Source organism: Trachypithecus francoisi, unplaced genomic scaffold (genome assembly GCF_009764315.1).
Source record: "Trachypithecus francoisi isolate TF-2019V2 unplaced genomic scaffold, Tfra_2.0 Lachesis_group17, whole genome shotgun sequence".
NCBI classification, from domain to species: Eukaryota; Metazoa; Chordata; class Mammalia; order Primates; family Cercopithecidae; genus Trachypithecus; species Trachypithecus francoisi.
Genome location: NW_022681462.1, coordinates 801382 through 820431, shown reverse-complemented (window position 1 = coordinate 820431; position 19050 = coordinate 801382). Strand labels below are relative to the sequence as shown.

Genomic DNA, 19050 nt, shown 5'->3' with positions numbered 1-19050 from the left:
TCTAGCTCTTGGTCCCCAGGCTGGAGTGCAATGGCGCGATCTCGGCTCACTGCAACCTCCGCCTGCCGGGTTCAAGCGATTCTCCTGCCTCAGCCCCCCGAGTAGCTGGGACTACAGGCGCCCGCCACCACGCCCGGCCAATTTTTGTACTTTCAGTAGAGACAGGGTTTCACCCTGTTGGCCAGGCTGGTCTCGAACTCCTGACCTCAGGTGATCCGCCAGCCTCGGCCTCCCGAAGTGCTGGGATTACAAGCGTGAGCCACAGCGCTCAGCCCGTGGAATTTACTTTCTAATGGGGAGGCAGATGATCGAGAAGACGAGACCTGTGCTGTGTAGGCAGCAAAACGCTGAAAACCTGGGAGGAAAGGGACGGCGGGGAGCGGGAGACTACATGGGAACGAGGAGCGGTCCAGGTGGGGAAGAACTGATGCAAAAATGCTATATATACATTTAATATAGTACAAAATGTACATTTAATATAGTATAAAATATAAGATGAAGGCCATCATTCAGATTCTTGTGAATAGATACCTGGAAACACCCTTCAAAAAAAATAAAGGTCGAAAAAGCAAAATAAGCACAAAATGCCATCTGTCCTTTCAGTTTCATCTAACCCTAAGGATTGAATTATGGGAGTAAAGGCCAGGGTCATTCCTTGGAATATCCCTAGCACATCCTAGAATTTCTTGTAACTCTCATCATATCTGGCATCTTTTATAGTGTTTCTCTTCAAGGGCACTATTGGCATTCAGGGTGAAACAATTCTTGGCATGATAGGGATGTTTGCCCTCTTTGTGGGCTCTTAAGCCTCCCTGACACCATTTGCCCGCTAAATGCCATCCGTGCTCTCATTTTGGCAATCAAAAAGTGCCACCCTTTGTTGAAAACCACTTTTTTTGTTTTTGAGACAGTCTTGCTTTGTTGCCCAGGCTGGAGTGCAATGGCACGATCTCAGCTCACTGCAATCTCCACCTCCCGGGTTCAAGCGATTCTCCTGCCTCAGCCTCCTGAATAGCTGGGATTACAGGCACCTGCCACCACGCCCGACTAATTTTTGTATTTTTAGTACAGATGGGGTTTCACCATGTTGGTCAGGCTGGTCTCGAACTCCTGACCTAAGGTGATCCACCCACCTTGGCCTCTCAAAGTGCTGGGATTATAGGCGTGAGCCACTGCACCTGGCTGAAAACCACTTTTTAAGCCTATCTGTTGTTATAAACTTGTTCTTCTAGTGAACACCTTCAGATCTTCAGTGTAAAGCTGTGTGGGTTAGAGAAAACGGGTTGACACTGTTCATCTCAGCAAATGATACCATCAGCCATCCAAGAACCCAAATCAGCACCCAGGAGTCATCCTCGGGGGCCCCTCCCTGGGAGGGCCTCTCCCCACGCATTCCATTATCAAGCAAGCTATTTTCACCTCCTAAAAATCGTCAATCCTGCCTTTCTCCTTCCATCCACATTACCTTCTCACTGGCCTGCTCTGGCCCCCCATCAGGCCCTGAGTAGTATATGAGGAGTCCAAATCTGAGCTGTCACTCCCACTTGTCCCCCACCACTTCCTCCCGGAAGTATAACCCTTCAGGGGTTCCACTGCCCTGGGAACTTCTAATCGTCCTACGAGGCCATGGAAGGGTCTTCCTGCCCCCCTCCCCACCTCTGCAGCCTCTCCAGCCTCCTCAGGGACCTTGCTCCCCTTGCTTCCTGCCCTCCAGCTGCCCTGGCCTTTTTTCAGATTCCCCTCATCACGCCTGCTCCTACCTCCAGGCCTCAGGATCCTCTTCATCCCCATCTTCACCCCTGTAGCTCCAGTCAGGTTTCCACTCCCCTCAGGTTCCCCAAGGAGGCCTTCCCTGATACACACAACTCTCCATACTGCAGGCTTCAAGAGAACTTGTCACAGCTGCAATTTTCCATGTACTAGGGTGATGATTTCATGTCTGTCTCCTACATAGACTGTCAGCTCCATGAAGATGAAGCCGTATCTGCTCACTATGGTTTTCCCACGGCCTGGTGCTGGCCCTGGACACCGCAAGTACTTAAATATGTATTCAGTGAGTACAGCTGGAAGACAATTTTAAATCCTGGGTTGGGCACATTAACCTCTCTGGACCCCATTTTCTTCCCCATCTATAAAATGGGGAAGGCAGTATCCCCTTCACTGGACTTGCTCAGTATATGCTAGGGTCCCTGTCATCTCCCTCACTTGTTCTCTCTGCTGAATGCATCTGAGGGCGGACACTGGGACAAGTGTGATCCTCTGGATTCCATGTGTACACTAAGAGCAGCAAGGGTTGGGAGGTGAACAGCTTGGAAGCCCTGGTGGAGGAAAGCTACCAGGTGACCCACTAGGTGAGCCTTGAGGCTGTTCTGTGGGGATAATGGAGCCACCTGAGCCGCTTCCAGCTTCATGTGCAGGAAGGCAAAGCCAGCTCCATGCCCAGCGTCTCTCTGGGCCACGGCTGCCTCGTGCGGGCAGGTCTTCCACCTCCTGCTCTGAATGCCATCTTTGTTTTGTTTTTAGGGCTATGAAGGATGCCAAAAGAGTGAATGATTTGGCCGGGCGCGGTGGCTCACGCCTGTAATCCCAGCACTTTGGGAGGCTGAGGCGGGCAGATCACGAGGTCAGGAGATCAAGACCATCCTGGCTAACCTGGTGAAACCCCATCTCTACTAAAAATACACACACACACACACACACACACACACACACACAATACCTGGGCGTGGTGGCGGGCGCCTGTAGTCCCAGCTACTTGGGAGGCTGAGGCAGGAAAATGGCATGAACCTGGGAGGCGGAGCTTGCAGTGAGCCAACATTGTGCCACTGTACTCCAGCCTGGGTGACAGAGCAAGACTCTTGTCTTAAAAAAAAAAAAAAAAGACTGAATGATTTATCACTGATATCAGTGGAGTACAAAGCTCAATACCTCTGCTTGTGCAAAAGTAAAGTAGTTAAGTTCCTCCACTACTCCTAGGCTGCCAGAAAGCAGAGCTAGTGTTGTCTCCCTTCCCCACCCCATTTTATTCTTCATGGAGATTCTACTTCCCTCAAATAAATGGGAAACTGCCTTAGTTTAGGTGAGGAACAATAGTGTTATCCACTGGCTACCTGAACAAGCAATCTTTTGACTTCACATGTGCCCTGACCTTCCAGCCTGCAGCTGGCTTATATAATGATGTAGTCTGTGATAGAAACCGTCAAGTCACTGGGACTCAGTGGGCACGTAGTTGAAATGGCTTTGCGTTCATTTTGGCCTCTAAAGCAAATGCTTTTTTTTTTTTTTTTTTAATTTGAGATAGAGTTTTGCTTTGTTGCCCAGGCTGGAGTGCAATGGCACAATCTCAGCTCACTGCAGCCTCTGCCTCCTGGGTTCAAGTGATTCTCCTGCCTCCGTCTCCCGAGTAGCTGGGATTACAGGCGCCTGCCACCACGCCCAGCTAATTTTGTATTTTTAGTAGAGACAGAGTTTCTCCATGTTGGTCAGGCTGGTCTCGAACTTCCGACCTCAGGTGATCCACCCACCTCAGCCTCCCAAAGTGTTGGGATTACAGGTGTGAGCCACTGTGCCCAGCACAAATGCCTTTAATTTTTGCCTGTGATATGAAATTCTTGACCTCAAGATTGGGCTAAGAACCAACAATTTCTGTCTTCTAGAATTTCTAAACAGTAACATACCATCTTTTAAAATATAGTGCTTTTTGCTTCTCAAAGCCCTTTAACCCTTACATCTTGTTTTATTTCCAAGACCAAGCTGAAAGGTTGCAATGGCAGATAGTTTCTTCCAGGCTCTGCCACTTACTAGCTACATGACCTTGGGGAAGTTGCATACCCTTTCTGCGCCTCAGTTTCCTCGCATGTAAAATGGAGGGGATGAAGGGCCCACTTCATGGGGTTACAGTGTAAAGATTAAATGAGTTACCAGATGTAAAGCCATCAGAACAGTGTCCCGAACACTGGCAAAGCTCAGTGAACAGTAAGCATTCCCATTACTATAACTGCTGTTGTATCCTGGGGGCCAGCCAGGTTTTGTTTTAGAATAAAGCTTAGCTTCCTAGCTGGGGAGGTTTCCTCTTTAATTGTAAGAGTGGGCTGGGCGCGGTGGCTCAAGCCTGTAATCCCAGCACTTTGGGAGGCCGAGACGGGCGGATCACGAGGGCAGGAGATCGAGACCATCCTGGCTAACACGGTGAAACCCCGTCTCTACTAAAAAATACAAAAAACTAGCCGGGCGAGGTGGCGGGCGCCTGTAGTCCCAGCTACTCGGGAGGCTGAGGCAGGAGAATGGCGTAAACCCGGGAGGCGGAGCTTGCAGTGAGCTGAGATCCGGCCACTGCACTCCAGCCCGGGCGACAGAGCGAGACACCATCTCAAAAAAAAAAAAAAAAAAAAAATTGTAAGAGTATTCCCAGAGTACTGCAGGTCTGTTCTTTCCATTACTACTTGTTTTTGTGTGTGTGTATATGTGTGTGTTTAATACTTTCATGCACCCTCTGCTCCACCCAAGTTTTGCTGACCACTTCCTTTGTAGTCATCTGCCCACTATCATAACTGTATGTTTTCTTTTTCTTTTTTTTTTTTTTTTTTGAGACAGAGTCTCACTCTGTCGCCCAGGCTGGAGTGCAGTGGCACGATCTCGGCTCACTGCAACCTCCGCCTCGTGGGTTCAAGCGATTCTCCTGCCTCAACCTCCTGAGTAGCTGGGATTACAGGCGTGTGCCACCTGCCTGGCAAACGTCTTTAAATTTTTAGTAGAGACGGGGTTCCACCATGTTGGCCAGGTGATTTGGAACTCTTGACCTCAAGTGATCCGCCCACCTCGGCCTCCCAAAGTGCTGGGATTACAGGTGTGAGCCACCACGCCAGGCCTTTATTTTCTTTTTTATCTATTAGACTAGAAACAACCATGCACTCCTAGAAATTATACCACCTTCTTCCTACCTGAGAAGACTTTTGTTAGAGTGTATGCTTGTTTGCAACCACTAAGATCTTCTAATTTGGCTGATATTTTGGTTTGGGCGCCATGAAAATCAGTCACCTAGATGTTTCTTATTCTTTTCTGGCTACTGGCCATGCCACTGGGCAACCACAAGGCAGACTCGTTCCAAGTACATTGAGCAACACCAGGAGGTACTGAACGGAGCTATCAGGGTAACACGAACTTCTTGGGAACAGGCATGTGAGAATGCTGATCTGCTGAGTGTGTTACTGCAGAGATTCCCATGTATACAGAAAATAGCCTCCTATAGATCCTAAAGTAGGAGAAGTTGCCCTTCACAGTATTTGGGATAAAATGGAGTGCCACCAGCTCAGATGAGAATTAAGCTAACAGTTCAACAAGGAAACCAATTCACAGAGAACACACCTGGGAGTCAATCACAAAAAGGAATAAGCTGGAATGAAGGTATTCTCTGGTTCTCTCGCTTCCAGTGTCGATACAAAAACGCAACTTCACAGTACCCCTCTGGATTTCACCTCCTTAGCAGCGAGATCCTCCCATAACATCCGTTTCCCTCGGCCTTCTCTGGGTCATGATGAAAGTTAAGCAGAACAAAACCTCAGATGACCCAGCCTTGATTAGGCCCCGCAGGGTCATTAGGCCCATCCTCATCACCACCTCACACACTCCCTAAGGTGTCTTATCATAGCCCCCACTGGCAAGGTGAGGGTCACATATGCCACTGATAGATCTGAAAAATAAACACTTGTGTAGCCCAAGGAATTAGAAATACCTTCATCTGTTTTTTTTAAAATGGTCTTTACATCAAGGTGCTGCAGCCAGTGGGGCACGAGGCAGAGTTTTCACCTGGGTCAGAAGGTTTTGGAACTCTTCCACTGCCTGTGAATGTGCCTTGGGGTTGAGCACCAGGTGCTGGAAGAGATTGACAGGCTCAGCACTCCTAAATGTCTTAGGGATCGGGATGGTCAGGGGCAGAGAAGTGTTACCAATGAGGAAATGATGGAGGGACCTTTGCTGGAGGCCACGGCCCAAGAACCAGAGAATGTCCTGGAGCCGCTGAGAGAGCATGTTGTGGGCCCAGTCCGTGAGGGGCAGCCGTAGCAAGAGGTGCATGAGAGCTGTTTTAAAGTGGTAAGATGTGAGGATGGGGCGGGATGCTCCGTGGGGTAAGCTCTGATGCTGCCGGAGACTTAAAATGATCTGGAGGCACTTGAGGTGACAGGTGTTCTCGGGGGCAAAGCGCCCCACCAGCTTCAGGAACAAGTGCTCACAGGCCACAAAGGACTCAGGCCAGTCCACACTGGTGAGCTGCTCCTGGTCAGGAGCCTGACTCACCAGGTAGACCAAGGTGTCTTCTCGTTGCACCCCCAGGACCAAGTGGATTGAGAGAAAGCGGCCTGAGCGATAGTCTAGCCTGAGCTTGCAGGAGGTGGGAGACGGTGGGAGACTGAGTTTAAAGTCATACTTGTGGGCCACCAGGGCCCAGGCATTGCCCATCATGTTCCGGAACCACTGCACAGTCTTGCACACGTCTAGGTGGAGGCCAGTGCAGAGAGCTGCCTTGATGGAGCTGCTACACTTCCCCAAGACTGCCGAGGGCTCCCTGTGGTGGTGCACCAGGCACAGCACGTCCCCAAGGAGTTTCTCACGCTTGCACACACATTCTGACTCCACCAGCACACAGCCACAGCGGCGGCCCAGGGCCGGGTCCTTCATTTCCAGGACAAACATGGTGCCCTGTGGGGGGACGATGGGCACCAGGATATCAAATTTCTGGGTCTCATGGAGGGTTCCCCATTTCTCAAAGGCAGCCCCGATGCCCAGGCAGTCTTCCAATTGTGGGTGAGCCTCCTGGCGGCTGAGCACCCGACAGGCCTCAATGAGATCATCTACAAAACTCTCCACAAACTCACAGGTGCAAGGCAGGTCACGGATGGCATTTTGGACATAGTGTTTGTAAAAGGAGTCCAGGGCCTCCTGGGAGGGGAAGTCAGTAAGCCAGTTGTAAGAGGTGACAGGGACCACATGGACTTCCTCCTCCTCCTCCTCACTGCTGGAATCAAAGGCCGGCTCTTGCTGCATGTTCTGTCTCAGGAGCTCAAAGACGAGAAAAAGGCAAAAGAGGCCAGTGTTCCACAGGTTTCCCAGCATCCAGCCCAGAGGCCCCTCCTGGCCATCGGCCTGGAACGGCCACCCCATGGCTTTCTTCCCCAGCACTAACTGGTCGCTGGATGTGTCTCCTCTCCACAAGTTCTCTGCCTTCTGCTTCTGCTCAGCCGCTTGCTTTCTCTCTTCAAACTCCATCTCTAGCAGGCGCATCTCCTCGCTCATTCGCTTCTCCAGCTGCCGACTCCTGGCTAATGTGTCCAGGTCCATCCGGTCACTGACCATCAGGGGGTGGTGAACAACATACATCACTGCCAAGAACAGCAGGCTTATCACAGCCATGGAGGCCTCTGCATCTGGAGAAGTGGGAGAGTAGGAGTCAGTGGTCATCTTCCAGACTCATCGGCTCTCTAGCTCACACTCCCCAGAGCCCTGGTACCCCAAATTCTGAAAATCAACTACTCAGGAGAAACAGAAAGCCCACGGAGCTTGGCTTGGACACAGCAAGGGTGTCGGCCTGGGAGGAGGTTCGAGAGAAAAGAGGGTGGCAGGATGTGCCCCTCAGTCTCTCTCCTGCTTTCCTTCCACATGGTGTGGGTGGTATTTAGGCTTCCAGAACGCGGACATGGGACTGTTGTCATTCCTGTGTAGGATAGGGAGGGGGACCCTTGTGGTAGGGTGGCCTCACCCGACTCATCAGTCAACCATGGGCACCAGACGTGCCCTGCTGGTCCCAGAGGCTCCTTTCATAGCCAGAAAGCCCCAAGCCTGCCTGGGTGACACCTTTCCTCTGCCCCGGCAGCCAGCTGTAGCATTCCACTTCCTCTGTGACTTCACAGTCTTTATTCTGCTCACCCAAAATGCAGTGAGCCTCATCACTCAGCCTCTCCCTCTCTGCCAGGGAGTGCCAGGGAGGCACAGTGCCGCCAGCTGCTTGCTACGGTACCCTCTGAGCTCCTAAGGGGCCAGTGGATACCCAGTGTGTGGGCAGGCTAACTTCACGTCTTAGTCCAGAAAACTGTCTGCAGAACCCGGTGCCCAAGGCCTACCTGACAGCCGCAGGACTCAGTTCCACTGCCTCCCCACCCACCCGTGAAGCCCGAGCTTCTGCCATTCACCCTAATTCACAAGCTACCGTGCTTACCCAGATTCATGAAGGACTGCACCGTGTGGACGCTGAAACCAGCTGGGACTCTCCTCCCTTTGGAACTTGGCCTTGCTCAGTTAGTCTCCCCGCCCTGTTCAGGAGCCCTGTTAAAATGCACAAGGTACCTGGGGGCTTTGGTTCAACTCGGAACCCGCCCCTCCCCCCATTCATAACTTCCCCAGATGCCACGCCCAGAGACTTGTACTCTCACCCGCCTACCCGTAGGAGGCCGAGGGCCCATCCCACCTCGGGATGTCTCCCGGGACCCAGGGCCGGGTTACTCACCTTCGGTGTTAGGAGGAATACGGTCTTAAAGAGACAGCGCGGCCTGACCGCCACTGCCTTTTTCCCGGCAGAGTGGGGGCGTCCGGTTCAGCGCTGGGGCCGCGCGCGGGAGTGGCCCTGCTCCCCTTTCCTGGGTTACAGACCATGGTTGGCTGAGCGTCTGAAGTCTGGCTGGGCGCGGGGGGCCCCCAGGACCCCCAGCACGCGGCTCCGAGGGCAGCCGCGCGCCGCAGCCGCTCCCGCCGTCCGGGCTCCTCCCCGCCCACCGAGTACAAGCTCCTCCCCGCCCAAACCCCGGTGGCTCAGCTTGCAGGGGCCGCGGCCTCCGCACAGCGGGTCTCCGTCCGCACCCAGGCCCCCGTGGGTTTGCTGGGAGTGGAGGGGCCGTGGCCACACACCGTGGATTTGCTGGAGTGGAGGGGCCGTGGCCACACACTCGCCGCTGCTCGGCCTCCCTGGGGTGGCAAATGGGGCACCGCGTGCCTGCCGTCAGCTGCACTCGGTTCAGTTCAGTGGAGAATAGACTTACTAGGATTCGGGTAAGGATGATGGTGGCAAAACTGGGAATTGACCGAGAAAAGCCATTTTCACTTCGGGCTGGCCCTGAGCAAAATGGCACAAGAAATAAGATGTGGTTGCAGCACCTTAAATGTGCTTCTCTCCCAGACCACGCCCAGACTCAGGCGTCTTTCCCCAACCCCTTTCTCATGTCAAAGTGACTCTCCTGAAAGAACAGACAGCACCCAAAGACCTTACTTGTGGCCTTGCTTGCTACTCACTAGCCACGTGGGAGTAAGAATCCTACCTACAGGGCAGCTCTGCTGATACATGGGTGTATAAAAGAGAACTTTATACAGTGTGGAGGCTGGACAAGCTTTATCACACCTTAAGAAACACCAACAGAATGGGTTTCCTGAAAGGGATCTTAAGATATCAGAAAAGCACTTAGTCTTCCTGTCCTGTGTCAGCTCTCCAAGGAGAAAAGGAAGTGATGACTAATTCACTAAAATTGATACTAATTCACTAAAATCCCTCTGCTGAAAGACAGGTTTCAGGGTTTTTGTTTGTTTGTTCGTTTTTGAGATAGAGTTTCGCTCTGTCACCCAGGCTGGAGTGCAGTGGCACCATCTCGGCTCACTGCAGCCTCCCCGCCCCAGGTTCCAGTGATTCTCCTGCCTCAGCCTACTGAGTAACTGGGACCACAGGTATAAGCCACCATGGCCGGCTAATTTTTATATTTTTAGTAGAGACAGGGTTTCACTATGTTGGCCAGGCTGGTCTCGAACTACTGACCTCAGGTGATCCGCCTGCCTCGGCTTCCCAAAGTGCTGGGATTATATGTGTGAGTCACCACACCCGGCTGGGTTTCAGGTCTTCTTATCCAGTGGCAATGTGTAGGGAGCTCCCAAACAACTTGTACTTCCAAAAATTCTGACTTATTTAATTGTGGAGCGGGAAAAACTGTCTGCTGGCTGACAATGATTGAAGTTCCAAAGTTACTTTTTATAAACGTGAATTATGGAAAATAGATCACAGGTTATTGAGCATTCATGCATTTGGAGCAGTAATAATGAAAGTCACTGTTATCTTTTCACTTATGATGTCAGGACACAAAATATATGCTTCAGAGTGTGCAAAAACAATCATGTTTAAGACCATGTGTTTTTAAGTTGTATTATTTTAATTGACAAATATTTATAGGGTGCACAGTCATGTTTCATGCGTATGATGTATAATGATTTCAGATTAGGGTAATCAGCGTATCCATCATATCAAACATTATTTCTTTGTGTTGGGAAGGTTCAATCCTCCCTCCAGCTATTTGAAACTATGTATTATTACTATTATTATTTTGTGTGTGTGTGATGGAGTCTTGCTCTGTCGCCCAGGCTGGAGTGCAATGGCACCATCTCAGCTCACTGCCACCTCCACCTCCTGCGTCAAGCAATTCTGCCTCAGCCTCCCAAATAGCTGGGATTACAGGTGCATGCCACCAAGCCTGGCAAATTTTTTGTATTTTAGTAGAGTGGGGGTTTCACCATGTTGCCCAGGCTGGTCTCAAGCTCCTGAACTCAGGCAATCTGCCCGCCTTGGCCTCCCAAAGTGCTGGGATTACAGGCATGAGCCACCACGCCTGGTCTATTATTGTTAACTATCGTCACCCTACAGCAGTGTGAAACCCTAGTACTTAGTCCTCCTATCTGACTATAATCTTGAATCCTTTAACAAATCCCTCCCTGTCACCACCTTCCCCTCCCCTTCCCAGCTTCTGGCATCCTCTGTTTTACTTTTTACTTCTAGTACATCAACGTGTTCTAGGTCCCACATGTGACTGAGAACATGTGGTGTTTACCTTTCTGTGCCTGGCTTATTTCACTGAATATCCTCCAATTCCATCCAAGTTGCTGTGAATAACAGGATTTCATTGTTTTTTTTTATGGCTGAATAGCATTCCATTGTGTACATATACCACGTTTTCTTCATTCATCTATGGTTGGACACATAGGTCAATTCCATATTGGCTATTCTGAATAGTGCAGCTATAAACATGCGGGTGCAGATGTCTCTTTGATATAATGGTTTCCTTGCCTTTGGATAGATTTTAAGTAATGGGATTGATTGCTAGATCATGGGAGTAGTTCTACTTGTAGATTTCTGAGGAACCTCCATGTTATTCTCCATAGCAGCTGTACTAGTTTACCTAACAGCATATCAGAGTTCCCTTTTCTCCCCATTCTCACCAGCATCTGTAAAACCATGTGCTTTAAAATGTGTGTTTGTGGTTAAGGATTTTTTTTTTTTTTTTTTTTTTGAGGCAGAGTCTCGCTCTGTCGCCCGGACTGGAGTGCAGTGGCCGGATCTCAGCTCACTGCAAGCTCCGCCTCCCGGGTTTACGCCATTCTCCTGCCTCAGCCTCCCGAGTAGCTGGGACTACAGGCGCCCGCCACCTCGCCTGGCTAGTTTTTGTATTTTTAGTAGAGACGGAGTTTCACTGTGTTAGCCAGGATGGTCTCGATCTCTTGACCTCGTGATCCGCCCGTCTCGGCCTCCCAAAGTGCTGGGATTACAGGCTTGAGCCACCGTGCCCGGCCAAGGATTTGCTTTAAAAGTGGTTGTTGGATGGGCGCGGTGGCTCACGCCTGTAATCCCAGCACTCTGGGAAGCCAAGGCAGGTGGATCACCTGAGGTCAGGAGTTCAAGACCAGCCTGGCCAACATGGTGAAACCCCGTCTCTACTGCAAATACAAAAAAAAAATTAGCTGGGCGTGGTGGTGTATGCCTGTGATCCCAGCTACTCATGAGGCTGAGGCAGGAGAATCACTTGAACCTGGGAGGTGGAGGTTGCAGTGAGCTGAGATCACACCACTGCACTCCAGCCTGGGCAACAGAGCCAGACGCTGTCAAAAAAAAAAAAAAAAAGTGGTTGTTAGGTTAGATGGTTGTTAATTCATGGTCTGTACAGAAATGAAGTTGGTTGCCTGATACTGTTTCTTAATGAATTCAACCTAAAATTATAAGGCAAAATGGTGCTTATGTGTGAAACTTACACTGTGATGAAGTCATTTCAACAACTAACTTTGTTTGACTCACAAGTGATATTGACCTGCTTAATACACTTCCTGTGCTGACAAAAGGTAAAACAAAAGTAAGATCTCTATTTTTACATAAATTTGCAGCAGATGTATTTTCAGAGCTCAAAATACAGTTCCAGCAGACTTTGTCAGACATTAGTGCAAGTAAAAAGGACAGTTCTACATTTCAAAATTCATTTAACTTTGCAATTGAAGAGCTTCCCTCTAACCTTCAATTAGAAGTGATTAATCTGCAATGTAATGACATTAAAAGGCAAATATCAAGAGAAGATTCTAATCGTATAAATGCCTTCGAAGATCAATTGAAATCATGTGCTCGTGCATTCATGTCAGTATTTGACAGTGCCCATCTACATTTTCGAAGAAGAAATATGTAAAATCTCATTACAGATCAACATTAATAGATGAATGTTTGCAATCAGTCTGGATGATAAGAAACACTAACATTAAGTGACATGTTATTTCCCAAAAAAGAATTATGTTATTCTCATTAGTAGACCCACATAAAAATTGTACTCGGCCAGGCATGGTGGCTCACACCTGTAATCTCAGCAGTTCGGGAGGCTGAGTCAGGAGAATCGCTTGAACCTGGGAGGCGGAAGTTGCAGTGAGCAGAGATCGCGCCACTTTTTGTCAATAAGAATGTGTGGAAATTTATTTTCTCTCTTGTTATGTAAGTACCTACATGGTATCTTGAGTCTGTCTCTTGGCCTGCAAACACTAAAACATTTACTCTCTGGCCATTTACAGAAGAAGTTAGCTGACCTTTGCTTTTAAGCATCAAAAAGTGCACATTTCCCTCAGAAATCTATTTGTAAAATTGTATATTTTTATGGCTGGATGTGGTGGCTCATACCTGTAATCTCAGCACCTTGGGACACTGAGTTGGGAAGATGGATTGAGGCCAGGAGTTGGAGACTAGCCTGGGAAGCATAGCAAGACCATGTCTCTACAAAAAATAAAAAGTAAAATAAATTAGCCAGGCATGGTGGTACAAGGCTGTAGTCCCAGCTATTCAGGAGGCTGTGGCAGGAGGATCACTTGAGACCAGGAGTTTGCAGTTACAGTGAGTCATGATTGCACCACTACTCCAGCCTGAGCAGACTGAGCCCTAGCTCTAAAAAAAAAAAAAAAAAAAAAAAAAAAGAGGCCGGGGCAGGGTGGCTCACACCTGTAATCCCAGCACTTTGGGAGGCTGAGGCGGGTGCATCACGAGGTCAGGAGATTGAGACCATCCTGGCCAACATGGTGAAACTCCATCTCTACTAAAAATACAAAAAGAAAAAAGAAAAAAAAAAATTAGCCGGGCATGGCAGCAGGCACCTGTAGTCCCAGCTACTTGGGAGGCTGAGGTGGAGCTTGCAGAGAGTCAAGATCGGGCCACTGCACTCCAGTCTGGACAACAGAGCGAGACTCTGTCTCAAAAAAAAAAAAATGGGCGAGTGAGGAGGCTGATGGTTGCAATACCTTGAGAAGCTGAGGTTGACTGATCGCTTGAGACCAGGAGTTCAAGACTAGCCTGGGAAGCATAGCAAAACCCCATCTCTACAAAAAATACACACACACACACACACACACACACACACAAAAGCCAGTTGTGGTGATGCACACCTGTAGGCCCAGCTACCTGGGGAGGCTGAGGAGCTGAGGTGAGAGGATCACCTGAGCTGGGGGAGATAGAGGCTACAGTGAGCCGAGATCACACCACTGCACTCCAACCTGACCAGTGAGATTGCATCTCAAAAAAAAAAAAAAAAAAAGCTGTCTTTTTGTAAAAATGATACACATTCATTGTAAAAACGCATACTAGATAGTAGTAATAGAAGAAAGAAGCTACCTGACACCCCGCCACCCAGAGACAAGTGTTGCAAGTTTGAGGAGGAGCTCCTTCTAGACATGATTTGTGCCACATTCCTAAAATGTGCCCCTTGGAACACGAGTTGCTCAGATGACTCTCAGCAAAAGGACTTTTCATAATGTTTCTTGATGACATTTTAAAAATTCATAAGTGAAAAACATCATCATTGTGAAAGGCTTAGGAAATACAGAAAGCATTAAAAAAATCGGCTTAAAAAAATCATCCTTAATCCTATGATATCAGTTAGGATCCCAGCAGGATTTGATGGCATACTCAACCTGGATAATTGAAGAGAGTTTAATTAAGGACAAAAGCGTTTCAGGGGTTAGGGACGACTACAAGGGATGGATGGATGTCCCTGGAGTCAGTACCAATTGGGAGCCCAGCTCTGCTTGAGTATAAAGGGGAGGGAAGCTTGTTACCAGAATTCGAAGGGGGTGGCTACATAGAGAGGGTCTTCAGTGGAGAGAACGCAGTCAATCCTCTGGTACCCCATAGAAAGAGTGCTGGGTTCGCCTCCCACTGGCCAAAACTAACTAGAGGCCAGATCACCAGGGAGCCTCAGGGCACAGAGTAAGGAGGAGAAGCAGGAGAGAGGTCTCCAGGTGCAGAGAAGATGCAGCACAGTTACTGCCAAAGGTTACAAAGCTTGTCTCTAACAAGCACTAGTCTGTGAATTTATACTCCAAGACAATTCCATTTCCACTGTACATAAAGACATTCAGATCCACAACTTTTTTTGTGTTTTTTTGTTTTTTTTGAGACGGAATCTGGCACTGGCGCCAGACATCTTTTTTAAAGATGAGGTCTCTCCATGTTGCCCAAGCTGGTCTCCAACACCTGGGCTCAAGCTATCCTCCCACCTCAGCCTCCCAAAGTGTTGGGATTAAAGACATGAGCTGCTTCACCCAGCCCAGATCCTCAGTCTTAAAACCAGATTTGGGTTCGTGACCAGCCTGGCCAACATGGTGAAACCCTGTCTCTACTTTAAAAAAAAAAAAAAAATTACCCAGGTGGGGTGGCGTGCACCTGTAATCCCAGCCACTCAGGAGGCTGAGGCAGGAGAATCACTTGAGCTTGGGAGGTGCAGGTTGCAGTGAGCCGAGATTGCACTACTGCACTCCAGCCTGGGTGACAAAGTTAGACTGTCTCAAAAACAAAAAACCCAGATTTGGGCCCACTATGCTGTTCTCTAAAGGAAATCAGAGTTTGTTGGAAGGGTGTCAACACAAGATGTCAGGACACCCAAGAAGTAAGGTAAGCCTGGAACATGCTGCTGATGTTAGAAAGAAGGGGAGCTCTCTCCTTGTCTCAGGTAATGTTGGAAAGGGATGCGAAGAAGCCACAGATAGAAGACTCCCATTGCTAGAGTGAATTGCAGACTCTGCATGGAAAAATAATTATGATCATTGGTATAAACTGAGCCATGAGTTCATGAAGCTATTTTTTTTTTTTTTTTTTTTTTTTTGGAGACGGCGTCTCGCTCTGTCCCCCAGGCTGGAGTGCAGTGGCGCGATCTCGGCTCACTGCAAACTCCGCCTCCCGGGTTCACACCATTCTCCTCAGCCTCGCCAGTAGCTGGGACTACAGACGCCCGCTACCACGCCCAGCTAATTATTTGTATTTTTAGTAGAGACGGGGTTTCACTGTGTTAGCCAGGATGGTCTCGATCTCCTGACCTCGTGATCCACCTGCCTCGGCCTCCCAAAGTGCTGGGATTACAGGCGGGAGCCACAGCGCCCGGCCTCATGAAGGTATTTTTTAAATGATTCACAAACCATTAACTTTTTGTAAAAGATTCCTGTGGCACACGCATTAATTTCTGCTATCTTTACCAAGATTAAATCACTGCGTAAATCTCACACATATTTTCGTCATATGTGACGATGAAACCCCTTTTCTACTAAAAATACAAAAAATTAGCCGGGCGTGGTGGCGGCGCCTCTAGTCCCAGCTACTCGGGAGGCTGAGGCAGGAGAATGGCGTGTACCCGGGAGGCGGAGCTTGCAGTGAGCTGAGATGGCGCCACCGCACTCCAGCCTGGGCAACAGAGCGAGACTCCGTCTCAAAAAAAAAAAAAAACAAAAAACCATGCTATGGCTTACTCCCATTATGTGTGTGTGTCTGTGCATCACATGCCTCGGAAAAGTTTCAAAGGGTGGATCCCTAAATGTTTACAGTGGTCTTCTGAAAGTGGAGGGATTGATTGCAGCTGTCTAGCAATAAGTAGGTATTCTTTTCACACAAATAAACATGCAGTGTCCAGCGTATGAATGGGCCGTGTGCCCAAAGCACTCCCTCTTGTGCCTCGTGAGCACAAAACACGTTTTCTACAGAAACAGGTGCACCTAGGACGGCTGGAGACGCTTTGAGCCGAGGCAGTGTCTTCACGGTTCGGAGAGCTGGGAGTGGAGGTCGGGGGAGGTTCCTCCTCGCCAGCTTTCTGGGACCCAGGAGCCGCCTCCCTTCGTCCCCGACCCCGCCTCTGTCTCCCAAGCCGCGGACGCGCCTCTTCCGCCGCCTCCAAGAGCAGCCGCAGGGCCGCCCCCGGGGACGCGTTGTTCGCTGCGGGAGTTTGGGGTGGCAAGGACCGGGCGCACGGCTGAGATGCGCGGCCCTTCGGAGCGCGAGCCTCTGCACGCGCCTGCGGGGCGGCCCCACACCTTGCAGCTTCCGCGGGGCGCTGTTCCCGCTGGCGCTCGGCGGGCGCTCCCCTACGCACATCGGGGCTCTAGTGACCGCATTATGAATTCGTCCTTTGCTTTTCTCCTCATGTGATTGCAGCGAGCGCTCGTCTTGTGTGTAAATCGTGCTGGCGAGGCCCATTTTAACCAACTGCGAATTTCATTTCAGAATGAAAAAGGAGACGCAGTTTCGGACGTGGCAGCGGTTGCCCACGGTCGTTCCTCTGAGCTACCGGCCCTTACAAGGAAGACCTGCCTTCGGCAGATCTGGAAATGAGTCCCGGCTGCAAGCTCAGGGCGGCGGCAGCCCCACGGGCGGAGCAGAGGAAAGACCAGGCGGGGGACGGAGAGCCTAGTGCCGCGTGCCGGGACCCACAGCCCCTTTCTCCTGCGCGCTCTTCCCCGAGCGGACGGGAAAAAGCTCTCCTTGGCGGCGGCCCATCCCCAAGGCCCAAGCGATGCTTCCTAACTGAGTGGACGCAGCTTGATGGGGGAGAAAGCGGTCTGGGAGTCGGGCTTAGAGCCCCGTCTCGCCTCCTGCCAACTCGGTCCCGCAAGGTTCCGAACCTCACTGAGCCTCAGCTTCCTCATCTGGCAAACGTGATGATAAAAGTTCTTCTCTTGTAAGGTTGGTGTGATGACTAAATGGCCCTTTACTGTATATTTAGAGCACCTGGCTCACGGATTAGTCACCTCGCTCCTGGACTCAACAGTGTTCACTGGGTCCTTACAGCATCACACTGGGATCCTTAAAGGCAAAGACCAAAATTAGACTTAGCTTAATTCGTGATGTGCAACTGCTAAATGTTACGAAATGAGTGACTGACAGGATGATCCAGCTATGAGAAATAGGAGAGTTTACAGTGGGATAGAGACTGTACCTTCTTTTTGTATAAGATGTCTGGCAGTTGGGGATAACTTATGGGAAGCAAGCTTAAGATGCACACGAAATCTTGACCAAGGGGATGTAGAAATTAGCTATATGGCCAATAATCAGATAAGCAAATAAACAGATCTCAACTAAAATGTTTAGTTTTGAGGTTAGAGGTGGGAGATCAGGGTAACCAGGCAAAATAACTGATACAATAAATAACTACATGACAAATCACTTCTCTCAACAACACATTAAAAAAAAACACTTTATTTTATAACTGCAAGATTTTCTTCAAACCAGTTGCTTGCTATTACAAGCTCAAAAACTTATCCTGCTCTGGTGGCAAACATTTCGTGACTCATGCTGTGTAACAAAGACCTGTGTGGACATTGAGTTGTATATTGCTGATGCTCCTGAACATAAAGGAAAAGTAGAAAATTGCCGCCTTTTCCCCAATGATTTGTGGAGAATTATTACTAGACTAGCTGCTACCTGTGCATGAAATGCACCACTATTGCTTAATAAATCTGGGCCGGGTGCGGTGGCTCATGCCTGTAATCCCAGCACTATGGGAGGCCGAGGCAGGCGGATTGCCTGAGCTCAGGAGTTCAAGACCATCCTGGCCAACATGGTGAAACCCCATCTCTACTAAAAATACAAAAATTAGCTGAGTGTAGTGGTGGAGGCCTGTAATCCCAGCTACTGGGGAGGCTGAGACGGAAGAATCACTTGAACCGAGGAAGCGGAGGTTGCAGTGAGCTGAGATTGCACCACTGCACTCCAGTCTAGGCAAAAGAACAAGACTTTGTCTCAGAAAAAAAAAATAAAAGAAAAATGAATAGCACTGGGCGCAGTGGCTCACACTGTAATCCCAACACTTAAGGAGGCAGAGGTGGGAGAATAGCTTGAGCTCAGGAGTTTGAGACCTGCCTGGGCAATGTAGCAAGACCCCATTCTCCAAAAAAGGAAAAAAATCTCAATAGCGTATCAATGTGTATTATTTGCTTATAATATATTTCTTTATTGTTTTTTCTCTTCTTAATGTAGCACTTGTACTGTTGGGAGGATAAAATAGGTGCTCTTGATTAAATAGGGATTTGAAGGATATGAGTAGATTCTGTCTACCATCTGTCCCAATCACTTGTTCATTCCATTCAACAAATATTTATTTCTTTATTTGAAAAAGGGTCTGAGTCTGTCACCCATGCTGGAGTACAGTGGTGTGACTTCAGCTCACTGTAATTGCCACTTCCTGGGCTCAAGCCATCCTCCCACCTCCGCCGCCCAGGTAGCTGTGATTAAAGGTGCTTACCACCATGCAGCTAATTGTTGTATTTTTGGTAGCAACAGGGTTTTGCCATATTGTCCAGGCTGGTCTCAAACTCCTAGGCTCAAGCAATCCTCCTGCCTCAGCCTCCCAAAGTGCTAGGATTACAGGTGTGGGCCACCATGCTCAGTCCCAACAAATATTTATTTGAACATTTATAACTGTGAAAGATGTATTTGGACCCGATACAATGAGGTCCAGAAAGAGTTCTTGGAAA

The 19050-nt window shown here is 49.2% G+C and overlaps 2 protein-coding genes across 4 annotated transcripts; one reads left to right on the top strand and one right to left on the bottom strand.

Annotated features, from left to right (window-relative positions):
• Positions 1–4877: 4877 nt before the first annotated feature.
• Positions 4878–9099, bottom strand: ITPRIPL1 (ITPRIP like 1). Of its 3 annotated transcripts, XM_033238860.1 has the most exons (4): positions 9027–9099; positions 8498–8627; positions 8210–8316; positions 4878–7421 (listed from the first exon to the last, which is right to left on the bottom strand). In XM_033238860.1, the coding sequence occupies exons 3-4, from the start codon at positions 8217–8219 to the stop codon at positions 5764–5766; spliced, it is 1668 nt and encodes a 555-aa protein (XP_033094751.1). In that variant the 5' UTR covers positions 8220–8316; positions 8498–8627; positions 9027–9099; the 3' UTR covers positions 4878–5763. The 3 variants fall into 3 exon arrangements, with proteins under 3 accessions (XP_033094751.1, XP_033094752.1, XP_033094753.1); XM_033238861.1 differs by lacking the exons at positions 8210–8316; positions 9027–9099 and having other exon boundaries at positions 8498–8799; XM_033238862.1 differs by lacking the exons at positions 8210–8316; positions 8498–8627; positions 9027–9099 and adding an exon at positions 7754–7879.
• LOC117063063 lies at positions 8325–17939 on the top strand. Its single transcript, XM_033176834.1, has 3 exons — positions 8325–8333; positions 8690–9036; positions 16802–17939. The coding sequence occupies exons 1-3, from the start codon at positions 8325–8327 to the stop codon at positions 16986–16988; spliced, it is 543 nt and encodes a 180-aa protein (XP_033032725.1). The 3' UTR covers positions 16989–17939.
• Positions 17940–19050: the final 1111 nt, after the last annotated feature.